This window comes from Medicago sativa, chromosome 7, assembly GCF_051527215.1.
Source record: "Medicago sativa cultivar Bolivia chromosome 7, Bolivia_mono, whole genome shotgun sequence".
NCBI classification, from domain to species: domain Eukaryota; kingdom Viridiplantae; phylum Streptophyta; class Magnoliopsida; order Fabales; family Fabaceae; genus Medicago; species Medicago sativa.
The window spans coordinates 52,411,525-52,429,471 of NC_140755.1; the positions used below are offsets into that span (position 1 = coordinate 52,411,525).

Here is a 17,947-nt window from a genome sequence, read left to right on the forward strand (position 1 = left end):
ATAAAAAAGTAACATGAGTTGTTGTTTTGTGCTAGTTTTTTTGTGAGTTTGATCTTTGGTTAACAGAAGTAAAAGAGGGTTAACGGTGCGATTAATGACATGGATTACTAATCCATGTACTATTTTATATGTAATATCCCGCTCGTCAGCTAATGGGAAATTTCATCTGTTAAATGTATCAGAGGACTAAGATTTATGGAAAGAGATTTTGGTGTTTTTGAAATAGATAAACATAGATAGTTTGATTTGTTTTCTTTGGAGAAATAGTTAGTTTGATTTGTTATAATTTAAAAATAACAAACATTTATATTTATAATTTTAATTAAAATTAAAATTTCATAAAAAAAAGGGCAAATTACACTCACCTCCCCTGAGGTTTCTATAAACAACATAAAGACCCCCTCTAGTTTAAAAATGAACATTGACCTCCCTTATTTGTTTCACTAATTAACATATACCTCCCTTGTATGTTAACGCCGTTAGTATCCAGTTAACTTCTTTGCTGCAGTGGAAGATTAGGTTGGCTTAGATGTCTATCACCATGGCAACTCCTTGCAAGGGAAATTGGCACCTCGATCTCAGGGGCAAATTGAGAAAAAATACACACTAGCGCAGTACAACGTGCCTGATTAATGTCTTCTGAAGCAAAAAGACAAAACTACAAATTCCTTTTATACATTACAGGGGACTGAATAATGTACAAACTGGGGCAAAAAAATAAAGAGATTATAATGGAAAATATTAAACAAAATCAACCCATTGTTTTTTTTTGCGTGTGCTGAAAATTGATTTACCAGCCCCATTACGCCATTACATCAAATCCAACCTCCAATGGAACTCACAAACTTTTCACCACCTATCCTAATTTCTCTTCATGTTCAACTTAGAGTTAAATTCAATGGATGAAATTACTTCATTCACTAACATCATTAACATCATCAGTATTACTGTTACTCTCTGTCATCAATTCCAACTCAAAGCATTTGGATTCCTCAAAAAGGACATTGGTGAAATTGATTCGAAGTTGACGACGGCGGACACACATCCTCTAGCGCTAGGATGTAGGTATACTGGCGATGGAGCTTTAATTTACACACTAGATAAAGATTGCACTGTAGTGGAGTTGTGCTATAATGGAATAAACGAGAATTGTTAAAAAAACAATTATCAACATTTTAGGATAACAGAGTTAGATTAGAGGGGAGGTGAGTGTTTTTTTAAAACTAGAGGGGGTATCTGTGTTGTTTAAAGAAACCTCAGGGGAGGTAACTGTAATTTACCCTAAAAAAAACCATTCAAATTTTCTAACGTTAACGCAATTTAAAGAGCGGAAAGACGGACACGCGATTGCCCGTCTTTTCTCGCTAGTTGATATAATTTTATTATTTAATTTTGTTTGTTTTTTTTCCTTTCGAAAAGTTTTACTAGTTTTTCTCTCAAGTCAAATGTTAATCGAAAAGATTACCAAATTCATAGACACTTCAAAAAAAGATTTTGTCAAAAATAAAAGATTTACTTCAAAAAATATAACGATGCACAAGATTACTATCCAATTTTCCTCTTAAAAAAAAATTACCATCCAATTTAATTTGAGTCAATCTTTTTCTTTTTGAGGGATTTTGAGTCAATCTTAAATCCCAAATAATTCTACATAAACTCGACACTATAAATACTTGCAATACATGCTATAACATCAAAACCCCAACTCTAACATAGTTTGGTCCTTCTTAGTTCAAGAAATCTGTGCAACCAAGAGAAATATTGAAGAAATCAACCTAGAGAAATGATGAAGACTCGAGAGAAGGGTGATAGGGTGAATCCTATAACAAGTTATTTGATTCTTGGAAAATTTAGCAAGAGTTTTCTGTGATGCTCATCATTATCAATGGGGCAAAGGTTAATATCATGATCATTCGAGTTCTCACGATTCAATTTCTAAAATTCTTAGTTTTATCTTCTTTTCTTTTTTAATTTTCCATTAGATTTTTTTTGTTACATATTTTTCCATTGGATTTTTTGTTCTGTTACTCGACAAGTTATTATCAAAATTAGAAATTTTTATGTTTAATATTCCCTATAAAAATAATAATCTTGTATTTAGTATTTCTTATCTCAAAAGAAAAGGAGAAAAAATTGTGCCTATCCCAAAAGAAAAAGAAAGAAAAATGTGTTTAGAGGTTTGAGAGTATGAGAAAATTAGTAATTGCTTTGGAACATTGGTTAAAGAATAGGTTGTATGAAACTAAACAATAGAAGTGCTTAATGATCTGCATAAAAAGACGAAATATTTAAAAGAATTTTAGTTTGATTTTTGGGTTAAACAATTTTTTGTTATGTTTTATTTACCATCCTAGATTATTATAGCCCCTTCACATGGAAAGCAAAGAGTTTTTTTTTTGAACAAATCAAAATGAAATATATTGCTCAAACGACAAATGGTTTACCCCGCACATGATGTCTAAAGTGATGAAACACACAAAATTTGGAAATCAAAGAGTTAACAGAAAAAATTTGGTGGTATAGTATGATAATATATTCAATATATTGGTAAATTTTTAATGTTATTTTAAAGTAAATTTTGTTTTAACCAAACAATTTGATTAAATTGGTATGAGATACATTAAAGGATGAATTGTTAAGGATAATGAAATTGATAAATGCACCGAGAAATGCATCACGAAAATATCCCGATGGTGTAATTGTTCAACACCTTTCCTTAATTACACTCCATTACCTCTTTTGATTTTCGGCCAATAACAAATTTAATTGGCTCAAACCTTTTCTTAATCAATTCTAGATAAAAACTCTCTAGATAAATAACATTGCTTGAAAGATAATCAAATATAATTATTGGTTGGAACAATTCTTTACCAAATTTTCCTTTTCTTTCGATCAAACTCTGAATTACTAGCACAAGGGTTAACACAATTTATTTTATTAATCAATGAGTTTGTAAATGAACTAATGTTTATCTTGAAGTTTTTCTTAAATAAAGGTCATAGTTAATCTCGATTGTGGGAGAATTTAAGTTAGAAGTTTTAGATGAAGCTTTATTATTTATTACTCCCTCCGTTCATTTTTAAGTGTCTTTTTAGAAAATTAACACCAAAATAACAATGTGTATTTTTTCACATTTTCTTCCTATTATACCATCGTTTTAATCCACCAATAAATTCCTATTTTTTTGCACACACTTTATCTTTCTAATAAATTTAATATATTATATTTCTCCCATAACAAACAATTGTCAGTTATTATCTTTTTCTCCAACAAATTCCTATTTTTCCCTCTCTCTCTCTCTCTCTCTCTCTCTCTCTCTCTCTCTCTCACATAACAAACAATTGTCAATTTTCTAAATATTGTGCACATCTTTTTAATTACTTTAAGTCAAATTATAGAAAAAATTATTTTAAGTCAATATAAAAATTATTCCAACTTCGCATTAATCAAAAGTTAAGAAAAAAAATCAAGTTTCTTCCAACTCCTTTAATCAAAGTTAAGACTTCAACCATGACTTCAACCAATGCTAGAGTCACACTTGACATTTTTAACAATTATTTCTCATCTTATTTATAGAATTTTAACTCTTTTTGGAACCACTATTTGGAACAAAAGTTTGTTTAAACTTGAAGATAACAAGAAACAAACTTTGTTTTTAAAAAAGCAAACAAATTTTGTTTCAAAAAACAAACTTTGGTTTTCCAAATAGATATCATTAATTAGTTTTATTGAAAAAGATAAAAGTAATTGAAAAAGGGTATAATTGACAAATCGTACCCTTAAAATACCAAAAAGACAGTTAAATAGGAATGAAAAATTCACCCTAAAAAGGCACTTAAAAAGGAACGGAGGGAGTACTATTACTACTTTCTCCGTTCCTTTTTAAGTGTCATTTTATTGTAGATTTTTCGTTCCAATTTAACTATCATTTTGGAATTTTAAGGGTACGATTTGTCAATTATACCCTTTATTAATTACTCTTATCTTTTTCACTAAAACTAATTAATGCTATATATTTGGAAAACTAAAGTTTGTTTTTTTAAACATAATTTGTTTGTTTTTTTTTTAAACATAATTTGTTTCTTGTTATCTTAAAATTTAAAGAAAATTTTGTTAACTATATTAATGGTTCCATGAATAGTTAAAATTCTATAATAAGATGAGTAGTAATTGTTAAAAAATTCAAGTGCAAAGTAAAAGAAAAGATCTGAGAGAAAAGTAAAATAAAAGACTCCATGAATGTTCAAAAGGAAGAAAGAGTGGAAGACTCATTGGAACGGCGGGTTGGAGGTGAAGAGGGAGAAATAGTTTAAGACTCGTTTGACAAGATAGAAGAACAATATTTAGAAAATTGACAATTGTTTGTTATTAGAGTGTGCAAAAGAAAAAAGGAATTTGTTGGAGAAAAAGATAGTGACTAACAATTGTTTGTTACTAGAGAAAAATAACATATTAAATTTATTGGAAAGAGAATGTGTGTGCAAAAAAAAAAATGAATATTTCGGTGGATTAAAATGAGGGTATAAAAGGAAGAAAACTTGCAAAAATATACTTCTCTATTTTGATGTTAATATTCTAAAACGACACTTAAAAAGAAATGGAGAGAATATTTAAAAAGGATACCTTACATGTATATCACTTAATATATATATATATATATATATATATATATATATAGAGTCAGGATCCGTTGACACCAGGTGTCAACGGATTCGTTGACACCAAATCTCATCCATTAAATTGGTTTAATCCAGAGGCTATTAATTATTCATTTAAAAGTGCACGGTGGCATAAAATTTATTTTCCACGCCTTAGTAAATTTTTTTTTTTGCTCATCCTTTCTCTTGCCCACCTGCCATATACCATTATTCACTTAAAATGGTTTCTTGATTGTACCAAAAAAAAATCGTTTCTTCTCCGAGATCTCAAATTCTACACAACCAATTCCTTATTCACTTCAACCAAATATAATAACTGTTGATTCTTGTATGCACTGGTCATTGGTTACTTTCTCAATTTATGTCAATGGGTTTTTGAATGATTTCCAACAATTCAAATTGATTCATGAACTCAATTTACATGCCTATGATTTGCGATCAATTTCAAAAAAATTACAGAAATTAGGTTTTAACAAAAGGGGGATATGTTGCATAGTTTGTGATCCATATGGGAGGAATTAACCAATGGGGAATCAAGGTGAGGAAATGATACGGATGATTGGATTTGGAGGAGAAAACCAAATTTTCATTCTTTTTTAAATTGGGTTTTACTAATTTTGTGAACAAAAAAACAATTATTTGAGTTTCAATAATGGGAAAAAAATAAAATAAAAGTATAGAATGGAAAAGGATTCGCTAATTAATACTCACATGAGTTAATTCCAAAAACTATTATTAGCCACTGATTAGAAAAGATAGACGGTTGCGATTTGGTGTCAATGAATTCGTTGACACCTGGTGTCAACGGATCCTGACTCATATATATATATATATATATATATATATATTCTCTAAAAAAATGGAAATCTTAATATCTTTTATTGCGCTAACGTTTGAAACTTATAAATGGTGTTTATTTTTTATTTTTATAAAAGTTTGACTTTACTTAAAACTAATTGCTTTCAAGTAATAACAAATTAAACTAACGTTGATTATCTATTTCAATGACACCAACAACATAATAAAAATATATAATCTAAATTTCTTTTCTTAGTGACACCAACAACAATCTTTATTATAGAAAATTTTGTTTAAGGGTATAATTGGGATAATGAAAAAGTAAATATAAATATTATAATCTTGTTTGTTATATTTTTTAAATTATAAAGGAAAAAAACATACATTTATATATTCGTATCGTGTTTGTTACATTTTGTTAATATTTAAATTTATTCTTATATATTTGTTGCATGTGTTAATTGTATTGAAAATTTGAGAGCATTTTTGGAAAGAGAAAAAGTCAACCCAAAAAAGTTGGAAAAGGTTATTTTTTTTGTTAATCTATACTAGCGAAAAGACAGGCACTCACGTGGCCGTCTTTCCGCTCTTTTTATTGTGTAAGTTTGAAATCTCAGGACATGTTGTGCAAAGGCTTTGATCGAAAACGGTTTGAAAAGGCTACGAGATGTACTCAGGTTACTTAGAGAGCAGGACGCGTTTTAGAATAAAAAAGGGTACTGTCTCTCGACAGGTTTGAGATTCCAAGTAAATGGAAGACAAAAATTAAAGAAAGGGTAAAAGTAAACGCATAAACTTAAAGGAAATGTAAAATGCATTGCATTAAAAATAAAGTGGTATACAAATCAGTTTACATACATTATGTATAACTCATTTCCCTAGACGCCGGTAGTTTGAGTGTTGTAGAATTTAATAAATGATTTGCGACCCATTTTCCGACTTAGAAACTCTTATTCATACTAAAAGAAACTAACTGGTGAACCACTAATCCCATGATCAACACTTCCTCCATCTTGGATAACCGTTGTCCCACGTTCCTAGTAAGGAAACTTCCCTTGAGCTTGAAATCGTGTCTTCCCGGCTTGATTGCTTTCTTCGACGCGATTGCACTCTCAGCCTTGCTCTGTGGGACTCCTGACTATGCGCTAGGCTTGCCTTCTTGTCGAAATCCTCAAATTGAAATGAAAAAGACTTCGATTCTTGCAAATTTAAAGATCAACCAAATGTTGACCATATTAAATGAGCCTGTCAAAATTACAGGCTAACATAATGCCCCCCAAAATGCCATTTTCGACGACTCTCGTCAAGAAAGGAGAAGATTGGCATTTTTGAAATTTCTCTGTATGCTTTTAAATCCAAAGCCATGATCCTTATGTTCCTCAGGATGACCTTCTCGACGTGCTTCTGATCTTTAGCAAAATACTCTCTTCCGATAATGCCTCAAATGACTTGTTGTCCTGTCAACAACCGTTTCTTAACGCCAAGATTCATCAACCTGCCACTACTTTGGAATTGCCCTATATATGGCGGTTACTAGAATAGGAAACAAAGTGGCATTTTATTTATTAACTGTTTCTTCTTGTGTCCACAATAATAACCCAGCCAATTCACCCATCTTCTACTTGTGATTTAGCACTCGCTCTGGCATTTTAAGTCATGGATATGCTCCCAGAAGACATCTTAATCCATATTTTCCTCAAGGATAGCCATTTCCGGAGTTCAAAACCTTTTGAATTTTGGAACTACTTCCACCTATCATTGAAAAAATTCCAACAAAAATGCGGCATTACGAGCCTTACCGCGAGATTGTTTCTGGTACCTCACTGATTATTGGCCCTGTACTAGGAAATAGGCTTTTATGCGGAAGCTATCTCGCAATGGTCATACAAAATATTCGGTAGTTTTGACATCTCAGATGTTTCAAGGTGGACGTCCTGACCTGAAGGAAATTAAATTCATTATGCGGAAGGCAGCCAAACATGGTTCAAATGGGGTTAGGTATTTCATGATGATGCTTTTGGTCTTGTCTAAAGATGGATCATTTGTTGATGACGCCTTCTTCACTTTCAAAGATCTTTTCAACCGTCGACAATTGGCCAATTGTAAAGGGGCCATCATGAATGTTGAAGGTCCTCCTTATTTTTGGGGGCATTTATGGACCAGAACACTTCTCCCGGAATTCACCTACCGGTTTACTTGCACCTCGAACCAAACTTATCGAGGACATAGGAGAAAGCCAGGCGTTTATTGGCCATTTCAGGCTCTGACGATGACTGCTCACTGACAGATATTTGTCTTTTCTGCCACTTCGACGTTGAAATTACCTAGTTTTTGGTCCAAGTTTGTTTCCTCGAATTGGAAGACTACTAACTTCCTTTCTTTGTTAGGGCCTAACAGTTGTTGCCGAATACGTATTACAAATGGTTTTGTATCCATTGTTCGACATCTTTGTACCTTGGTCCATTAGTTGGCTTTTAATCTGAGTAATACATGCCATTTTGACTTTCAATATCTTTGTTGTCATAACTAGACCATGTAAACAATTATTACTTCTTGGATATAACTTCATTTTTGTTCTGTACGCCAAGTCCCTTTTGTCTCAATTACTCTTGTGTTATTTTGACTTCCTGCATCATAGGCTTATATCTCTTCAGATACTTGCGATTTATCATGAATATTCTCTTAATGGAAGCCAACTCTTCGATCTCGTAGGCACCATTGGAAAATACTTGTACAACTTCGAATGGCCCTTCCCATCAAGGAGACCATTTACCCAAGAATCTATCTTTTTTATCCATAGGTAACAACACTTTCCAAACCAATCTCCAATGTTAAAAGACTTTGGCTTTACCTTTTTATTATAAGCCTTAGCGACGCACTATTTTTGTCTTACAAGTGTCTCCAATGTTGTCCGCCTTTCTTCATCTAAATCAATCATTTCATCCATCATCATGTCCCAATAATGATCCGAGATGATCTCCATTTGTCTCTGAACCCTGGCTAACTGTAGATAAATTTCTACTAGTAAAACGCATCGTGTCCAAACACTAAACAAAACGGGGTGGAATTTTTTGATTCCTTAGGAGATGTTCGACAAGCCCAAAATGTTTGGTCTGAAGTGACATGCCAATTTCTGGGTTTATCATCTATCCATTTGTTAATTGAGTCAATGATGGTCTTGTTATCTGCCTCGACCTGTCCATTTACTTGGGCGTAATATGGTTTCGAGGTGAGCAACTTAAAACCTGCTTGATCAGCGAAATCGACCATTTTTCAACCAACAAAAACTGACCCTTGGCTGTAGTGATATTCTCAGGCACCCCAAACCTATACAGGATATGGTTTTGAATGAAACTAATTACGGCCTTTTGGCCGACCTTGGGCAAGGGGCAGCCTCAATCCACTTGGTTAAGTAATCAATCCCAACCAAATTAAAACGATGGCCATTAGATGATTTGGGACGAATTTCTCCAATTACGTCCAAAGCCCAACCCATGAATGGCTAAGGTTTTATTATGAATGTAACTTGCTCGCCGGTACAAGTTGAATTCCCGCGTGTTTCTGGCACTCTTGACACCTTTTTGCAAACTCAATACAATCCTTCAACATAGATGGCCAATACAATCCTTGTCGAAACATTAGCCATTTCATTTTATGACCTGCTTGGTGATAGCGACATGCTCCACTGTGAACGCTGTAAATGGCTACAAAAGTCTCATTTTCATTAAGGCATCTGAACAGCACTCCTTTGGCCGTTTTCTTAAACAACTCATTCCCAACAATAACATAGCTCAAGAGTTTGTATTTAATCTTTCGACTAACCGTGCCTGATGGATTATCTAAATAGTTAACAATTGGCTTCCTCCAATCGTTGTCTGGTAGATTGTCAATGGCAAAAATTTCAACAATATCGAAGATTTCGGGATAGGAGTATGGATTACAAAAATCAGGCTCCTTTTCTGCCCCCACAGGTTTTCTCATGGACAATCCCGTCGAAGGATATTCAGTAGGAACCAATTTATCCTTAATTTCGATTAATTCTTGCAATTTATGTGTAGAAATTTTATATCCTTAAGCAATCTGTGCTAAGTCATTTGCCACTTGGTTTTCAATTATAGGTACGTGTTGAAGACTAACAGACTCAAAATTGATTAATAAAGATCTTGCAGAAACAAAGTATGAAAGTAAATTTTCACTTATGCATTTGTACTCCTTCGTTAGCTGCTTCACCACCAATTCGGAGTCTCCCTTTATTACCACGTTCTTTGCCCCCCAGTCCTAACAGAATTTCTAATCCTATTATTAAGGCCTCGTATTCAGCCTCATTATTAGAGCAAAAGTCCTTAATTTTGTATTTAAACTTCGTTGGTATGTTCAACGGGGATAATATGAAAATACCAACTCCAGTTCCATTTTTATGACTGGAACCGTTAAAGTACAAATTTCAAGGCTAGTTTTCCACATAGCCTTGTGTTGCTTCGACCAAAGAATGGTCAACTATGAAGTTAGCAACAATTTGCCCTCTTATAGCTTTCAAAGGCTGATAATTCAATGAGAATTCGGACAGAGCTAAAGCCCATTTTCCAACTCTACTATGTAGAATCGGCTTCGAGAGCATAAGTTTCACAACATCAAAGTGTGAGTAAACATAAACAACTATGGGCTTTATATACTGCTTAAGCTTGGAAAACGAACAGTACAGACATATACATAATTTCACAACTGGACTATATCTAGTCTCAACATTATTCAAAATTCGACTTAGGTAATATATGGCTCTTTCAACGCCACTTGTCTTCTTGAGCTAGCATGCTACCTATTATCGAATCAGATGCTGAAATGTACAATTTCATATTTTTGTTCCTGATCGGAGGCAATATAATCATAGGTTTTATTAAATAACTCTTGATTGCATCAAAAGCTTGTTGATGCTCCTGCCCCCGGTAGAAACTAACCTCTTTCTTCACTGAAGCAGAGGTGAAAAAACCTGCGTTTTACCACTTAAGTTGGAAATGAATCTCCTTAAGAAATTAATCTTTCCCAACAACGATCGAAGCTCCTTTTTTGTTGACGGAGGTTTAGTCTCTAAAATCGCCTTAGTTTTATTTTGATTTATCTCGATTCCTTTCTTGTGCATGACAAACCCTAAGAAGTCACATGCAAGTACTCCAAAAGCGCATTTTAATGGTGTCGCGTCATTTTTCGGAGATCAAGCTATTTAGTTAGCATTGACTCACTAATTGAATTCATGACTGAACTTTTAATTTTTCAAAAGAAAGGGAAAAAAGTTCTAAATTACCACATTTTAAAAGATTTAGGGTTCGGGAGTTAGATACGTTTAGGGAAGGTGTTAGCAACCTAAACGTTCGTAGTATTCTACGAGAACCTCTTGATTTTATTTATTTCTTGGCTATAACTTGCTTGTTTTTTAAAGAAGGAATTAAAGTGGTGATTAAAAAGAAAAAGATAATTGTTTTTACATTTTTTATGATTTGGAAGGATAAGGTCTTTTGCCTACGTACCCGTGAGTGATCAAAACCTCATAGTTCGGGGTAAAAATACCGATTGATTTGTTTTGTATTTTTTATTAGTTATGAAATATGTTTTAAAAAGTAAAAGCCAAAGTGGCAAAATAGAATTTGTTTGTTTTTTTTTATATTAAAAGAAAAATGACAAAAATATAATTAGAGTAAATTGGAATTTGTTTAAGAAAAAAAGGTAAAAAGGGAAATCACTTGATTGAAAATCAAGGTTTATTATGAAAAGGATTTTTTTTGCGAATTTTGATTATTTGCATGTTTTTTGTTCTTTTTGAAATTTAATTAAAACACAAAGACAAAACTAACGTGACAATAAAATATAAGCGCGAGGAATTTCCGTAGTGACGTTGGATCACCACGAAGGGAGTGGTTATGGTGCATAAGCAAAACTTATGCACCATGCATAAGCCCAGACCGGATCCGGCCCACTAAACCAAGCCCAAGCGAAAATTGCTTTCTACATCACTCAAATTGCTTTCTTCACCTAAGAGCAAAACAAAACCAAATTCCAACGGAAACTGCATTTAATTCTCGCCTGTAACAACTTCACCGTCGCCTGAAACAACTTCCGGCACCGGCGTTCACCAACTTCATCACCGTCGTCCTTTTCCACCGTCAAAATCACCGTCGTAATCCACAATCATCATCACCGTCGTCGTTTTCTGCAGATTCCGTCATCATCGTTCGCATTTCCAACTTTCTTCACCATAACTGCCACCGTAACCGTCTTTCACGATAATCATCACCACCGCATTTCATCATCGTCAACATCACCTTCGTGCAAGCATTCTCAACTTCACGCAAGCATCTTCTTCATCATTACAGTTGTTTGAAACTGAACTTTAAAACTCAACAAAACTCAACAAAACTCATCAAAAATGAAGTTTAAACAGGTTTGAACTTATCTTGTGCTTTGAAATTATTACAATTATGTAACTGCATTTGTGTAACCATTTCAGTTTAGTTGGAAAGTAACTGCATCTGTGTAACCCTAAATTGACATTCTAATTTCGAATTGGGGAAAATGAAGTCAAATTAATGGTTTCAGAGTGATTAAATGTGCTTATTATAGAATGTTTTGTTTAAAAATTATGCCAAAACCATTTGCCTGTGTAAATGGTTTCTGCGAGTTTCACGATGAAACCATTTTGCTGTGGAAATGGTTTCAAAGTGTTAAGTTGGTTCAATTATAGTGTTGTTGTTGTTTGTTTGTTCATGATGTAAATTGATCATGTAGATCTTGTTCATGATATAAGTTGGTTCAATTATAGTATTGTTGTTGTACTTTGTAAGCTCTTGTGCTGAGCAAATGGTTTTGGTAAACTCTGAAAAATATGCTAAAACCATTGTGCTGAGCAAATGGTTTTGGTGATTTGTACTCCAAAACCATTGGCTGTATTTAATGGTTTTATTTGATCATTCAGGTGGAAAAAACTACAGAGCAAGGTACATTGCCATCATTCAGTTTAGGACTTACACAAAAGGAGGAGGAGGATGAAAAGAATATCAATGACTCATCATCTGTTGGTGATACAAATAAGGATCATAGAAAAAGAGAGGCTAAGGGCAAAAAGAAGAAGCATAAACCAAGAGAGCCTAAGGAGCATAAAAAAAGAGAGGCTAAGGGCAAAGAAAAGAAGGAGCACATAACCAGAAGTAACAAAAGGAAACAAGAGAGTGAAGAACAAATGGAGGATGAACAAAATAATGAAGAACAATTGGAGGATGAACAAGAGAGGCTAAGGGCAAAGAAAAAGGTCACTGGTTCATCATCTGGTGGTGATAAACATAAGGAGCAGAAAGAAGATGCTAGAAGTAAGGAAAAGAGGCATAAGAAAAGGAAACAACAAGATGATGGTGAAGATTCTGATGAAGGACGTTTGAATGATGAAAATGCAAAGCACAGACTGAGGCACAAGCTGAGTATACCTAAGGTATATGAAATTATGAATTCAATCTATCGAAAGAGAAACAAAACAGAGATCATTAAGGTTTTGAATAAGTATGGCTTTGGTGGAATGTTGCATATCTGCAACTGGAAAAGAATCCACACTTTCTTTGTGGATTGGGTTGTTAAAAACTTTGACAAAGATAACATGTGGATTGTATTAAGCAAGAATGAGGTACTTCCATTGAAAGAGGAAGATGTACATAGGGTGTATGAGCTTCCAGTGGCAGGGAAGAAGATTAACGTGGATCTCTGTTCTGAGGAAGCAATAAAGAAATTAAGGAAAGAATTAGGTCTGACTGGAACTTATTCTGCTTCTGTGAGGGTGACAGAATTGGAGAGAATACTGAAGACACTTGAGAAACCAAATGCATGGGTGAAAGGTGCAATATGTTATATCATTCACAATATTTTGTGCCCCACTAATAGTAGCTTTGTATCTCTCCAATATGCACACATATTTGAAGATCCAGCTGGGGTATCATCTTATAACCGGTGTTCCCATGTTCTTGAATATATGAAAGAAGGCCTGCAAAATCCGGAAGTTGCAAATCCATTAGCGGACTTCCACTTCCTAATGGTGATCATATTATATATTCTGTATATTTGTATTTTTTAAACAAATAAGTGTTAGATTTTTAAATTATGTATGTGCATGTTTTTATTGTGCAGATTAATTACATGGACAAAATGGGGAAGAGAAGTCCTTTTCTGACAGGACAATACAAGCGGCCATCACTTCGTGATTGGGATGTCATGGCGGAAAACCAAGAACTTCAGAAGGTCTATGACATTATGGGACTCGAGCATGGACTGACAGCCGGCGTAACCAGACTGCACAACACAATTGAAGGTCCCCTTGTATTGTGTTTTGATGCAGATACTTGCCCACTCTCTAAGGTGAGATAAAACTGTCAAAAGATGTATTAGATGAGTGGCATAATATTGTGTTTTTATGGTTTTGAAAATATTGTGTTTTTATGGTTTTCAAAATACTAATAGTACATATAAAACTAAAAATAATTAAACCAAACTTATTGTTTCAGTAATAATTCCATCATTTAAAACCATTTGAAAATGATTTTGGTTTCACAATTAAAGCTAATCAGAACCATTGAAACAGACATATGTTTTTCAAAATAGTAATAGTACATATACATAAAAATTTTGCAGGCACAAATGCATCTTAATCATTGTAGGTCTTGCATACAAATCTACACTAAAACTGCTGAAACCTTGGAAAGAAGAATAGCTGAGGGAAATGTTGAAACTTCTGGAGAAAATGATGATGTTCCAAAAGATACAACCAACGACAGTCCAATTGAAGTTCAACCTGAACACGACGAGAATAACAGTTCAAGTCATGAAAAAAGTATGGAAGCACCTGATAGTGAAGAAAATAGAGGGGATGGAAGCACTGGAAGGGAAAAAAGGTACTGCATCTAATTTTAAGTCTTAACATGATTTAATGTTTGATATCTGCATAAGATTGACACATATAAGCAAATGTATAATTCAGTGAAGAAAATCATGAGAAAGATGTATCAGATGAGATTGTTGATGATGATGATGGAGAGAATGAGATTGATGCCAAAATCCTTGATGATTCAGTGAGGAAAGCATGCAATATTTCCGTTACACAGGAAACAATCTTGAGGTTTCCAGAGTTTTTTGATGGGGGAGAAGCTTCAAATGCAGGGTAAGAAATGAATATAAATGATGTGTTTCAATGGTTTTTAATTTGTGATATGTACAACTATATGAACTAACTAATGCTTTTCTATATATGATGTGTTTGTCAATAGTAAATCAGTTAAGACAAAATCTGAGACAACATCTAAAGCAAGCAATGTGAATCAAGAAAGGGTGATGGAGGAGGAAAACCAGGAGAAGGACACGGAGCAGGAGAACCTGGAGAAAAACACATCAGTTAAGACAAAATCTGAAGCAAGCAATGTGAATCAAGAAAGGGTGATGGAGGAGGATAACCCGGAGAAGGACACGAAGCAGGAGAATGCGGAAGAGGATAAGAATTTGGAATTTTGTAATGACATTATTGTAAAGTAAGTATCAACCAATGTGACATTTGCTTCATTAAATTCTGCAGAATATAAATTCTGCAAACTAACAATTACATAATTTATTTGACAGCGCAACTCCGTTAAGGTCAGTGTTAGCAGATGAGGTAATTGACTTGGACAATGACAAAAGTGTGAAGGCAAGGAAAAGAAAGACCACGCATGACATATCTGGAAAAGCCCCTGAGCGTGAAAGAAGAGCTGTAAAGAAATCGAAATACCTTGAAAGCCCTTACGATGAAGCTGTCTACGAGTCAAAATGCAATAAGATGCAAAAGGACATATCAACATTTGCATGGAGCAATTCACTTAATGAGTAAGGAAAACCATTTTAAATATTTATTGGCATATTATATGAATTAGTACTTTGTTAGCACTTTGGTAAACTCTGAAAACTATGCTAAAACCATTGTGCTGTGGAAATGGTTTTGGTTAGTTGTCCTCCAAAACCATTGGCTGTATTTAATGGTTTTATTTGATCATCCAGGTGATAATGATGATGATGAGTCAAACTGTTAATGTTTATTTGGCTATACTACAGTTTCTAATATAATATAATATAGTATTAGTACAAATGCTAAATGCTTTATAATAATGTAGGGATGAGTTTTTGTACTGCTCGGAAAATAGCACTCATGCTTACGCTCTACAAAGAAGAGACTTGTGCACACTTAAAAAAGATGAATGGGTGTCATGCTTTGTTATAAATGCCTGGGTCAATTGCTTGAACTGGAATCAACAACCAGCTGACAAAATGACAAGACTGGTCACGCCATTCATGAATTATGTATGCATTACATTTCATGAATGTTAAAATTTTAAATACATAATGTTTAGTTCTTTTTGAAATTGATTTTGACTCGTTTTATATAAACAGGTTGACTTGGAAAGACCTGATGCCCTGAATATTACAGAAAATGTTGCATTTGAACGATTCATCCAAAAGCTGAAAAAGTTCAAATACATGGATTGGAAAGCTATTGACCCTTCATGTCTAGAATATGTGAGACTACGTTCATTTTATTTTTGAAAGATTTCTACACATTAATTGTTTGAATTATATGATGTTGATTGTTTTTTTTACTGGTGAAATAGATAATGACACCAGCAATAATTGGAAATCCGGGTAGTCATTATGTATCCTTCGTAGTGAATCTCAAGAGCCAAAAGTTACAATTCCTGAACAGCTTGGCAGGAGATCCACTGCACATGAAGAATGGAGAACCAACTGTGTACAAACGAATGTTTGATGTATGGCTGAAGGAGGTGGAAGCATTCGTGAAAGAATTGTATAAGAAAAGCAACATCACAATGCCTTTCCAGTTTAGCAAATTTACATGGGAAACACCAAAGGTGCCTATTCAAACTGATAAAGACAGTTGTGGAGTGTTTTGCATGAAGTTTCTTGCTGAATGGGAGGATGGCAATCCACAAATGGAATCTTTCAAAGGTTGGACCAAACTGAAAAAGCGTGGGGAGAATGGAAAGGTTGCAAGAATTATGGATATGAGAATTGAAATCTGTTCAACAATATTAACTGACTCAAGCAATAGCAAAAGACAACATGTGGAGAAGGCAGCAACTTCAAACTACAAAGAAATGCTTGAAAAGCTAGCATCTCCGGTTAAATAATGAATTAGTTTTAATGTTTTTTTTTTTTTGGAATTTTAATGTTTTTTAAGGAGTTTGTACACAGATGTTGATGAATTTATATATTTCTGTCAAGTTTATGGAGTTTTAAATGATGAGACTATTACTGAAACCATATGTCTGTTTTAATGGTTTTGATAGCTTTAATTGTGAAACCAAAATCATTGTCAAATGGTTTTAAATGATGGAATTAATACTGAAACAATAAGTTTGGTTTAATTATTTTTAGTGTTATAGTGCAAACTTATAACACTGAAAAGAATTACTTAATAGGAATTAATCAATCAGTAACCACTTTTTTATTTATTAAGCTTCATCATCTCTCTTTTGTTTCTTCCGTTGTAAAACAAATTTCTGCATTTGTCTAAGTAAAATTGTGGTTTAATGGTTTATAAAATAAAAGAATAATGAAAATTATTATTAAGAAACAATTTTAAATAATGACCTTTACTGAAACCAATAGTACGGTTTAATGGTTTTGAAAGTGTTCTATGTGAAACCAATATAACTGCCTAATGGTTTTGTAACTGCCTAATTAGAGACACATAAATTTCCACGGCCCCACCAAGATAAATACGGGAAAAAGGTATAATAACGGTTAGAATGGAAGAATCAGAGTCATGGACAGTTGAAAAATGCAATTAATTTAAAAAAAAAGAGTTAACTATGGTTTTGTAAGGAAGTTGAAAATAAATGAAACTGCCTAGTATGGTTATTAAACTGCTTAGGATGGGAAGTTGAAACATAAGGATTAACATATTACTATATATAATGAGGTTGCTTTAGAGAATGTTTCAGAATTAGTATCATAATAAGGTCTTGTGTCACTTACATTTCCAGAACAAAAAATGTCAGACGTCACTACTGCAAATTCGGTTCCAGTTGCTGTAAACGGAGACATCGCAAGGGCAACAGATCTTGCAAATGAAGTAAGAGAAATCATCGTAAACAACACATTTGAAGTAATCTATTCCGATGCCAATATTAGAAACCAATTATCCCAACTTTTAAGCCAAATCCGTCCACTAAGACACCTCCTCAATCCTGTTCATTCAGGATTAGTCTGTTCATGTCTTCAGTTGCAAAACATGTTTGCTGCAGGTTTACCAATCATTGAAACTGATACCCTAAATGCAAACATAGCAAGACAGGAACTTGCTGTGTTCGAAAGACAATGGAAGGTGCTCAATGATGATTTTGTCGCTGCTGAAAAAGCAATGACAGAACTATCATTGCAAAAGCATGCCTCTGATACTCGAATCGAAGTATTGGAGA

At 33.5% G+C, this 17,947-nt stretch overlaps 2 protein-coding genes across 2 annotated transcripts; one reads left to right on the forward strand and one right to left on the reverse strand.

Moving 5' to 3' along the window:
* Nucleotides 1-8,969: 8,969 nt before the first annotated feature.
* Nucleotides 8,970-9,437, reverse strand: LOC146906658 (uncharacterized). The gene has a single exon (XM_085728915.1). It carries the CDS (start codon nt 9,435-9,437, stop codon nt 8,970-8,972), a length of 468 nt encoding a protein of 155 aa, XP_085585041.1.
* Nucleotides 9,438-12,550: 3,113 nt separating this feature from the next.
* LOC146906659 (uncharacterized) lies at nt 12,551-16,784 on the forward strand. The gene is made up of 8 exons (XM_085728916.1): nt 12,551-13,524; nt 13,617-13,844; nt 14,118-14,377; nt 14,750-15,007; nt 15,096-15,338; nt 15,623-15,809; nt 15,900-16,025; nt 16,118-16,784. The coding sequence occupies exons 1-8, from the start codon at nt 12,685-12,687 to the stop codon at nt 16,652-16,654; spliced, it is 2,679 nt and encodes an 892-aa protein (XP_085585042.1). The 5' UTR covers nt 12,551-12,684; the 3' UTR covers nt 16,655-16,784.
* The last annotated feature ends 1,163 nt before the right edge of the window (nt 16,785-17,947 follow it).